At 37.1% G+C, this 12,072-nt stretch overlaps 1 protein-coding gene across 2 annotated transcripts in view; it reads right to left on the bottom strand.

Annotated features, from left to right (window-relative positions):
• LOC124605828 (ABC transporter G family member 23) overlaps positions 1-12,072 on the bottom strand; it is a 344,743-nt gene that overhangs the window by 44,419 nt on the left and 288,252 nt on the right. For both annotated transcript variants that reach the window (XM_047137757.1, XM_047137756.1), the window contains one exon: positions 3,798-3,975. In XM_047137757.1, the coding sequence (XP_046993713.1) occupies positions 3,798-3,975 (178 nt within the window). The remainder of the gene's footprint in view (positions 1-3,797; positions 3,976-12,072) is intronic.

The raw sequence follows: 12,072 nt of genomic DNA, 5'->3' as shown, positions 1-12,072 counted from the left end.
TTATGATGTTATTTATTAAATGGCTACTAGTTTTGATGCTTCAGTACACCATCTTCAGGCCTTAACTGATGCTGAGGGGGTTAACCCGAATCATATACACAATTCATCAGCGGCCAGCAACTATGAACTGTTTTTGCAGACTACCTGTAACAACAGTGTTGTGTCTCCAACCAACTACTTGATTTTTTTTGTTGGTGTTTTCATTGTGTTACCTGTATACACTTGAACTTATTTTTTCAGTACTGGTTTTTTTCAGTTTTTGGGATTTTTCATTAGGCGCGTAGTGCAATTTCTTTTAGGATTTAAGTTCTTGGTATCACTGAGCATACTTAAACTATACGGTTTAATTCTAATTTTTGATCCCGTTTCACTATTTTTCCTGGTTTTTTATTAGGTGTATAGTGCAATTTCTTTTGGGATTTACTATTTTGGTATCGCTGTATGTACTTGCACTATATAGCTCAATTCTAGTTGCCAATTCCGTTTTCTAGTTTTAATGATTTTGTTATGCTTTTAGGGCTATTTCTTTTAGGCTTTATTTTTTTGCTTTTGTACTCTCTGCTTGATCTATATTGCTCAATTCTACTTGTTGATTCTATATTTTGTTATTTTCATGATTTATAGCTGTATCTTGTTACTGTCTCTGTTGCAGTTCCTATATTTTACTTTTACTGCAATTCTGAGGTCATTACACTAATTTTTCCCCCACCCAGAATCACATTTTCCAATGAAGGTAAGTTAGTATATTTATTTTTAAGAAGTCCCATGTTTCTATAATTCATGGTTACATTTCAGCACCTTGGAATCATTTGCAGGTATTGGTCTCCATTTTGAAATCTTGTGCCTGTTGAATCTTTCGGTCTAATATGATGTCACTGGTCAAATCTGACAGGTGGAATCATATGCTAGAATTTATCTGTGGAGAGCATACTACGAATGTTATCGTATTGGCTACAGTGTTATTCTGCTGGATTCTGTGACATATGGAAAACTGATATAACCTGAACGGAATTTCGATTGGAGAAATGGACTTCAGATAGTTTGCACTGTTCCTAGTAATATCATGTACATGTCTCTTGTTGTATATACACTCAATTGTTGTGAGAGTATATTGCCTATTATAAAAAAGTGGTGACAACTTGGGACCTGGTACATGCGCAAATTGGACTTTGAAAATTTTTGAACTATAACTTCTAACACGAACCACACAGGATTATAAGGTGCTAATGACAGCTTGATTACAGGCAGTGCAAGCATTATCTACTGTAATGGGGACATCTCCCATGTTTATCAATAACTGTGGATCTGGGTAAATGTGACTCTTGTGAAATTGCTAAGTAATTCCACCTTAGTTGCAGATCTGCATACAGTATCATTCATGGCAATCTTAGCTACATGAAAATGTGTAACTGTTGGGTACCAAAGAAGCTGCCTGATAATCACAGGTGTGTAGAGTAGACAAGGTCCCTGGAGTAATTTGATCATTACGTGCATGAAGTAGATGCTTTCCTTGATCAGATTGTGTCAGACGATGAATCCTGGAGGTCCCATTAAGCACAACAGAATAAGAAACAATGAATATAATGGAAGTTTGGGAAAAAAATTTATCATCTGGGGATCAACTAGTAAAGTCATGCTGGTGATCTTTAGGACCTTTATGGCCCTATATTGGTGCACTTGCAGGAGAAGGGCCTAATTGTGCCTATAGCTCACTACAGTAACATGTTGGTAAAGCAATTGAAGGCAGTTATGGGATCAGAATATGGGATCACACTACTGTGGATACCTCTTCTCGTTTTGGGTATGGCTGCTCTATGAGAATACATGGCCTAATGTGGCTGTATACATGAAGAGTACACTGTGTGACAATAAATTTTAGGTGCTGAAACATAAGCCACACACCAGAATTGGTAGAGCCAATTTCAAATTGTTTTGCCCTTTGCAATAAAATTTTTGGGATCAGACACTGACTGATAAGAATGAAAATGAGAAGGCAAAAGGAAGATTATTATGTGCCATTACAAATATTTTTATGAAGAGCACATGCAACCTTGTGAACTAGTGGGCACTGAGTGCTGTAAAGCCTACTGATTATTTTAGAAAATACGGCAACTATTTCTCTAAATACCTTTATAAAATTCCTGTTATTAATGACTCGTTTTACTTGTCTTACGAATTGAAAGTGCTTTCCATACACACTTAGTATCTCACTTTTTACTTGACAGTACATATTCATATCTGTCCCAATACTCATTTCAGTACATGATTCATACGATTTCTATACATATTACTTTCCACATATATGTTGGCTTTCAATTTTTATTTATTTATTTATTTATTCATTTTGTGCATCGAAGAAAGAACATGTGGATATCCAATTCTGTCCTGCTTAAACTACTGATATGTCAAGCTTTTTGTTAGATTATAATTGTGTTTCAGATCATGACTCAAACTCAGATTCTTGTCTTTTCTGGGTAATGCTCTTACCAACTGAACTATTGAGGCTCAACTCACAACCTACATTTACAGTGTCAATGCTACTTGTTTCATACTTTCAGAAAGTTTGAATAAGGAAAGTAAAAGTTTGGAAACTGGGACAGAGGTACTGTAGTTGAAGCAGTGATTGTAGATTGTGCATTGTGCCTCAAGAATGTAATTGGTAAGAACATTGCACATGGAAGACAAGAGTATTGATTTGAAACCTGGTCTGTTACACAGTTTTTAATCTGTCAGGAAGTTTTGTAATAATTTACACTGCAGGGCACAATGATATAGTTATTTTACACAGTATATATTTCTGCTGTGCTGCTCAGTCATGAATGCTTCTACTTATAATGAATTTTTGTTACTGCAGTGTAAGTTTTGTTTTGCTACTAGTCACTGAAATGACAATTTTGAATAAATTCACCTAAGAACATACAGCAAAATATTTTTCAACTTCCTTCCACTTATTGTATTTCCTTTATAAGCTTTCTTTGAATGCAATGACTCAATAATTAACTGATCCAAGCAGTAGGATCATTCATATTACTCATTAATCTTCGTAGTGACTTCTTGCTCAACAAAAACTATTTTCTCCAACAAATTGTTTATTTGAGTTCTCAGTTTTTCTACTTTTCCATCCAATTATCCCTTTTCATTTTTGCTGTCAGTATTCATAATCACCAGTTCTATGCAAGACAATAAAAATTTCTCATGTTAATCAGCTTGACTGTACTGAAATCTGTGTGTCTTCATACCAGTAATCATCATTTTGTGAGCTTAGGTCAGTGAAAATTCTTCTGTAGTTGATATTAAACTATAAACTGGGACGATTTTTTTCAGATAGAATAAATTATTATTTGAGAAAGGCAAAAATACTAATCTAAAAAAATCTGATCATTTCAGAAACCGTCAAAAGCTCTTTTCACAAACATATAGAACTAACATGCAACAAATTAAAAATACTGAAGTACAAATGAACACAATTACATTAGTGACAAAAGCATATTATCACAGGAAATTGTAGAAGAAAGCATCTAATGACATGATGACAGCAGAACACAAACAAGGAGAAAAAAGAGTGAGTGAGATTAACAAAAGAAGATCAGAGAGCTCAGTGAAAAAGATGCAACAACAGTGGAACAAAAATCTTGCAAAAGTTGATATTATCTGCATGCAGAAACAAGACAGATAATGATAATACATTAGCAAATATTTTCTTGTTTATTCTGATCCATTGTTTGTAACATTCGCATTTGCCTATTATGATCATTTTGATCAGAAATAAAGGAAATACAAGAATAATTAAAACTCACCTGACATATCCATCCATACATTTACATCACTGCCTTCTAATTCATACCATTCAGCCTCCCGATTTTCTTTAATCCTTTTAACGAGGCTATGAGAGAAATTAGAAGCAAACTCAAGAAGTCCCCATGCATGTCCATTCTGAACAGCATAAAGTCCAGCATCATAATCTTCATAGGGATCCTGGAAATATTGTTCATTCATTTAATGTTGCAGAAAGTTAACTAATGTTCATGGAAAAACCAGGAAAACATATAACTTATGGAAGGGCCAGTGAAATGAAAATGAGACAGATGGAAAAATAGCAAGTATGCTGTTCATTATTTCTAAAGTAATCACCCTAACTATTCATACATTTATCCCACTGTGAAAAACAATGATCAAAGCCTTAATGGAAAAATGTTTGTGGCTGCCCATGGAACCATGATTGTTCCCAGATGAGCACTTCTTTGCCCAAAGCAAATCAGTGGCTCCTAATGCCTTTCTTCAGGACTCCAAAAAGATGAAAATCACTTGGGTAGAGATCGGGAACTTACAGAGGATGTGTGAGGCCTCCCAGGTTGCCCATTTATTGCCAATGTTGTTTTGAGTATGCTGCAGAAGTTTCACTGGGAAGCCCTTACACATCTTCCATACAATCCCAATCTCTTCCCATGCAGTTTCTATATTTTTGTAGCCCTGAAGAAAGACATTTGTGGCTGTCAATTTGCTTCAGTCAAAAAGGTGCACAGCTGTGCATAATCATGGTTCTGTAGGCAACCACAAACATGTTTTCATGAAGGCATTGGCCATTATGTCTCTTGGTGTGATAAATGTATTAAGGGGCTCCGGAACGCCCTATACTTGCAATGTTAAAATAACACTTATAAATTACATCTTTCCTCACAAAGTATTTGAGCTAGGAAGTTGAACTTTTTACAGATTATTTATTGGAATATGGGCTACAACTTAACACAGGGATTTTAGAAAATTTTAGTTCAGTTATTAAAGATGATTTTTTTTCAATTGTAATGAAAATTCACAACATTTTCTTGCAATTTTTTATTTATATATTCAAAAATATACAGTTTTTTGGAAAAAGGCTGAGTTACATTATGCAGAAGGTACTGTGTAACATTTACTGAAAGTTTGAAGGAAATATGTTTGGAAGATCCTTAGAAAACATGTAATTAGTATGAGAAAATAAAAGTTTTGGGAATCGAGCGACAAAGATTGGATTAACTTTTTAGTGCATTCCAGGTCCATAGGATGGATTATCTTCATCCTCTGCAAACTCCTCCTCCAGCTTCCTCTTGTTCCTCCTCCTGTTTACTCTTGCTTGTATTTCTACACTCTTTACAGCCCTGTCTGCAGCCCGAAGGCGTTCCTTGTCTAAAGCAAGCATCGCTCGTTGTTGTGTTCGTAGATTTTGCTACCATTTTCTTCAGTTGCAGTTACTGCAACACTGTTCCAAAAGGTGGTCATGTATGAACACTTATCACATTTCAGTTGTATTTCACTAGCAAGTCCTGCGTGCTTTATTATGGAGAGTTCCAGACCAACTTCTCTACAATGAATACATCTTACACAGTTTGAAAAAATTCCTTTGAGAACCGACATATCAAATATTTCATTCACATCCGATTCGCCCATAAAACATTCATAGTTTTCACTCGTTGAACCAAGCTTCTTCTGTGAAGTATTTTCTTTCCCACTTTGACTGCTATGGGCCGGTGTACTTGAGAGGTTAGGTTCACTCACTTGGTTATCGTCTTTATTGTTTACAGTAATAACACATACCTTTGGCTTTCCAATATTTCTCCTTTTCTTAAAAGCCTTCAGAGGATTTCTAATAACTTTACTTTTACTCATTATTATACTTCAACAAAACGGAGACTCAAGAAACAGAATTAATTACGAATATTTTCGAGATAACGAGAGAGTAAATAAACATGAAACAATCGACAATCACACCAGCTATATATATTGAACCATCACAGGTTAGCCACAACACATACTTTATCTCACATCACTAGAATGTACCTGATGAACACGGACGTTAATAATAACACCATTTGACAGCAGTTTAACAGCGCCACAGTGGGTCACGCCCATGTAGGACACATTTCAAAAAAAAATTTAAAAATGGTTGTAGTCTTCAGAATTGAATAAATTATATATCTATTAAAAGGTAATAGTCTCCAGATTCAGAAAACGCAAAAAAGTAAAAATTGAACTTTTCATGATTTTGAGCCTTTCTGGAGCCCCTTAACACCTATCATGTTTACTTTTGGAATAATAAGTAGTTCACATACTTTTTCCATCTGTCTTCATTTTATTTGACCGCCCTTATATATGAGGATAGATCACTTCTCACAAAATAGTAGTGGTGATGAGTAGAAATAGTCACATAAAAAAGAAAGTAGCTTAGCTTCTGATCATGTAGCTAATGCACACACGCGCGCACACACACACACACACACACACACACACACACACACACACACACACACATCTACTGCTCAGCACCTCTGTTCTTTCCTGAGTAGTGATCTGTCCATAGTTAGTCAGACAGTTTCATCACCTGCCTGATAAATAATTTACATATAAGAAAACTTACCAAAATGTATGTGAAGTCAGACAACAACACACAAAAATTAGAAATTAAAATTACATTAACAATAGATAAAAATCTTCATATTTACATACCCCATCAGTCCAAAACGTTTGGAGGCAGGAGTGATAAAAAATAAAGAACAGTTAAGATGGTGGTTTTTTAATGCTTCAGATGTTCTACATAGTCTTCCTCACTTGAGTGCAACACACAGAAAGTTCTTAAAACCATGTGAATTAGTCTGTAGTCACTGCAATGACACTGCTTATACTCTAGGAATAAAGCTTTCTCAAAACTTTTTGGATGGACAGTACATCACAGATTATTGCTGAAAGTAATTCAACGCACTGCCATAATAATTCGCAGTAAAGGAGCTCACAACAGAATCTGTAATTTTAGTACATTTAGAGTTATTACATGAAGAAGCATATCTATTGTAATTATCAATTTTCTGTGATGACGCTCTGAAATCTTAGCCCTAGAATCTTTGATATGCAAGTTAAAATGAATTGTAATAATATGTTTTATTCAGTTTTTACTAAACTCCAAAAGTACGCCTGCTTTAACGACAATATTGTGAAAAGGATAGATTGCTACTCACCATATAGAGGAGATGTTGAGTCACAGACAGGCAAAAGATAAAGACTGCTATACATTTGAGATTTCAACCAAAGGCCTTCTTCTAAAATGGGACACACACACACACACACACACACACACACACACACACACATATCACCACTGTGTCTGGCCACTGAGGCCTGATGGGAGAAACAATCTGTGGGTGGTAGGGATAAGGAGGAAACTAGGGACAGCATGGCAAGGATGGGGGAGGTTGCAGTGCTGCTTGTGGGAGAAAGCAAGGATATGTTGAGGGCAGAATAGGGCTGCTAGGTGCAGTTGGGAAGTTTGTAGGGGTAGGGGAGTGGAAAAGGAGAGAAATAGAGGAGGGGAAAAAGAGTAGTGAGTGCAGTAGTGAAACAGAAGGCTTTGTGATGTTGTAGCTGGAGCAGAGAAGGGGGTAGGGAGTAAAAGACAGGGACTAGTGAAGGATGAGGCCAGTATGGGAAAGAGGGGAGGGTTACAGGAATGTAAGATATATTGCTTTTATATGCTAATGAGCTGCGGTCTCTGCACCTGCCAGTTTCTTCCCTTCATTCTTTGACAATTATAACAAACATTGACCCTAAAAAGCTCTAATTTCAAGTTTTTTATTTGGTGCAGAGATAAAATTTATTGGACTGCTCTGAGGTGACCCCCTATACAGATGAGGAAAGACTACAACTGCAGGGTACATCTGTGACACTCCAAGACAGACTGTCAGACACATTGTTAAAAGAGTGCACTCAAAATTCCTACACTGGAAACCCCTTGGACTTCTTACACATTGCAGAAGATATGATACATTGCATACATAAGATGTCTGTAAATTTTTAAATTATGTACATATTTTGTTTGAATTTCTAAGGTGATATGTAACTGTCATAAATTGACAATTAACAATTGGGCTGCTGTATTGCCATACTTCTGTTATCTTTCTCCAGAAGTAACAGAGCTAATGAGTTTTACAGAACAGCTGTACTTAGGACTTTTCCAGAAAATCTTTTGTTATTGGTGGATCACTTATATGATGTCCAGAATTTACACAAACTAATATTTCAAGATATATTTCTAGTTGTGATAACAAAGAATTTTTTGGTTACTGTACAGTGCAATCTAATTTTTATTATGTACTACAAAAAAGAAAAGGTTTTCAAAACATAATTCTTACTTCAGAAAAAATAGGGCAGCTTGTCAAAACCCTGTCTAGACCATTTGCAATTACTCAGCGTCAGTCAATGTGGCAAGGGAAATACATATTTATTTCTGTACAGTTCCTTCTGTCTTTTCATCTATACATATTTATTCCTGTACACTTTCTCAGCTCCTTTCCTATCTTGACTAGCTCATGGACCTCTCTGCCACTTAGGTTATTTTCAGTTTTCTGATGTCACCATATCCGTCCATTTCTTTCTCTTACAAACGGAGAGCATGGAGTCATGGATAGGAATCAAAGAACTGTATGCATGGTCATGTAATCTAAGGTAACTCACCCTGAAGCTGCTCATTATTTTGGCCTTCCTTCAAGAGATTTCACCCGCAGAAAGTGAACGTATTACATATACCATCCATGGAAATGGTATTGGTTTCCAGTGTTGAAACAACTGAAAATGTCTGGTGTCAACAGCATAAGGTTTGACACAAGTCATATAATATTATTACTTTTATATAAAAACAAAGATGAGGTGACTTACTGAACAAAAGCGCTGGCAGGTCGATAGACACACAAAGTTTTCCCACATCACTGATCATTTTTAGCCGCTTCCCACAGGTTTTAACGCCACTATTTCTTCGTCAGACAATTGTTAGCCTCATTTTCATAATCTGCCACCACAATACCACTCCTTTTAATATACTACGTGCAGTTTTTTTAAATTTTCCCGAATTTCTCCGTCCTTTAACGTGTTTGGGCGGCAACACAACCACCTAACCTTTATGCACATCGTTGTCTACCAACCCAAGTCCAACATAGCCCAGCTGTAACCAACACCTTTTCGCCTTTTTTCATTCCAGATCTCCAGTTTCTTTCCGGTTCACCTTTATCTCTCCCCATATATTTTTATTTTCATTTTCATTTCACCTCATGTTACACTTTCCACCTTCTAATACCATGTCACCCTCACAACACCCCCACAATGACCCCATTAAGTTGTATTTACATTCCCTCCGCAAACATGCCTTCGCCCTAGCCAGATTACGCTCGCATATTTTATTTTCTCAGGCTTGTCTGACATTTGGCATTACCCCCAAAGGCCTCACACTCAAAGTTCCCATCTCTGGCTGCAACCCTTCCTTCCATTTGTGTGTCTATCGACCTGCCAGCGCTTTTGTTCGGTAAGTCACCTCATCTTTGTTTTTATATATAATTTTTCCCACGTGGAATGTTTCCTTCCATTATATTAATATTATTACTTTGTTATTTTTACCTCCTTCATAATGACAAGACGTTTATGACTAAAGGTAAGGAAGAATACTACAGCATTTTGTTTAGACTTTTGTTTATGGTTCCCAAATCAACAGATTAAAACAAGTATTTTGGAATGACACTGAAACAAGTTTGCCCTGAAATTTATTGAAAAATAAATGTCACTGCGGTAAGGTCGTAAAGTGACAGATACAGATTCATACACTACAACATCAGTTGCAGATTATGATACAAATTTTGTGTATGGTACTTACTCCTTTTTGAATACCAGTTAACTTTGATTATTCATGTATTATTTGCTATTTAAACTGTAATTTGTTTCAAATCTCAGTTTTAAATCTCACAGTCAGCATTATCTGTAATTATCCGATTATGAAATATCCTTGCTATTGTCCACATGTAAACATTTCCAGTACTGAAGCATAACAGATTTCTACAGCAAAAGTCCTTCAGAAAACATGTTATGTAGAAGTTTCAAAATTATATTAACATCATGCAACTTACTGGAATTTGGTAGTAATTTACATATCAGTTAGAATCATTGTTAATAGTTTAAGTTCAGAGTAATTTCACATAACACCACAAGAGCATTTTGTAAACTTATGATCAGAATATGTACTGCATGACATGGCATTGCTCATGTTAAAGCCAGTTTTACTTGTAATTGTAATTTCAATAAAATTTTAGTTTAATTTATCAATTTCATTAATACATTCAAAAGTTGATACAAGAAATGTGTCAGTTTCTTCATTCAGTAGTTATAAATGCCAAATATTGTCTGGTATGCAAGAACAAATGAACCACAGGCAGGACTATTGAAAATTAATAGTTATTATGAAAAAGCCGATGTATATCAACCACCAAAGGAACATGACAATAGGTAAGTTAAGTAAATCAAACAATGGAAAATACAGGGTGGAATGTAACAATATTATGAAAAGGAAAGTTGACACTCACCATATAACGGAGATGCAGAGTTGCAGAAAGGGAAACCAAAAAAACTGTCACAATATAAGCTTTTGGCCAACAAGGCTTTTGTTGAAGATAGATGACACACACACACACACACACACACACACACACACACACACACACACACACACACACACACGAGTGCAGTCTCTGGCAGCTGAACTGACGCTAGTGACAGAGCAAGCAACAGCAGTAGTGCATGATGGGAGTAGCAGCTGGGTGGGGGTAAGGAGGAGGCTGTGGCAGGGAGGGGGAGGTATAGCACGGTAGGGGTTGGGGACAGTGAAGTGCTGCTGGGGAGCGTGCAAGGATGAGATAGAGAGAGGGTAGGACAGCTAGATGCAGTCTGGGGATTAGAGAGAGCGTAGGACAGCTAGGTGCAGTCGGGAGATTAGACAGAGGGCAGGGGAGAGGTGTGTGTGTGTTTGGGGGGGGGGGGGGGGGGGGAGGGGGGGAGCGGAAAAGGAGAGAAGTAAAAAGACTGGGTGTATTGGTGGAATGAGGGCTGTGTAGTACTGGAATGAGAACAGGAAAGGGCTGGATGGGCAAGAAAAATGACTAACAAAGTTTGAGGCCAGGAGGGTTACAGGAACATAGGATATGTTACAGGGAGAGTTCCCACCCGCACGATTGAGTAAAGCTGGTGTTGATGGGAAGCATCCATGTGGGTCAGGCTGTGAAGCAGTCACTGAAATGAAGGATGTCGTGTTGGGCAGTGTGCTCAGCAACAGTGTGGTCCACTTGTTTCTTGGCCAGAGACTGCAGTCATGTGTGTGCGAGTTGAGTTTGCAATGGTATTGGTGTGCGTGTGTGTGTGTGTGTGTGTGTGTGTGTGTGTGTGTGTGTGTGTGTGTGTGTGTGTGTGTCTTCTATTTCTACGAAGGACTTGTTGGCCAAAAGCTTGTATTGTGACAGTCTTTTTGTTGTGCCTATCTGCGACTCAGCATCTCTGCTATATGGTGAGTGGCAACTTTCCTTTTCAGAATATTGATTAGTTGATTAAGCTGCAGGAAGCAGTTTGCAATTTGCTTTTATTCAGTATGCCTAGTTCAAGAACAGTTTACGTTACCAGTGTTCTATGAAGACTATTCCCCTAAAAACTGTTAAATTCGTATGTGTCTACAGCATACTACATATGAAATCAATTTATTTTATCTTTTTGTCCACTGTTTTATAATAAAGATAATGAAAGCAGTTATCAGCTGTCATCAAAAGAAAAAACAGAGAAAGAATAAAGAAAAACGAGAAGGGAAACAAAATTGACTCTGGCCTGGGGCCTAACCCACACCACCATACATACTAGCCTGGGACAGTATGCACTCTATTGTCCTGCTACTGCAAAAACTGATGCCATCTCAATGGATGGTAAATTAATCTTGCCCACTTCATTATCAGATACGGATCCACAATCCAGCTCCCTCCTCTTGTTAGTACTATTCTCAGCTCACACAATGTTCTTTAGTAATCTTGTATGTAGACTTCCTAGAGTCTTTGTTTGTTTCTGTAGGAACCATACTTGTTTCAATGTTCCTCTTTCCCTACCCTGAAGCCCCTTCATCTCTCTGCCCTGTGTTTCTTTACTGTTCCCTCATACCTCATCCTCCTCCAGTTCACAGCACTACTCATTCCATTTCAAGTGCAGTATCTGGCAGTCGGGAGGAGGGGGGAGGGACGAGAAGGAAATGTAGGA

The sequence above is a fragment of the Schistocerca americana genome, chromosome 3 (assembly GCF_021461395.2).
Source record: "Schistocerca americana isolate TAMUIC-IGC-003095 chromosome 3, iqSchAmer2.1, whole genome shotgun sequence".
NCBI classification, from domain to species: Eukaryota; Metazoa; Arthropoda; class Insecta; order Orthoptera; family Acrididae; genus Schistocerca; species Schistocerca americana.
Note: the sequence above shows the minus strand (reverse complement) of the source record. Positions and strands in the feature narration are given on the sequence as shown.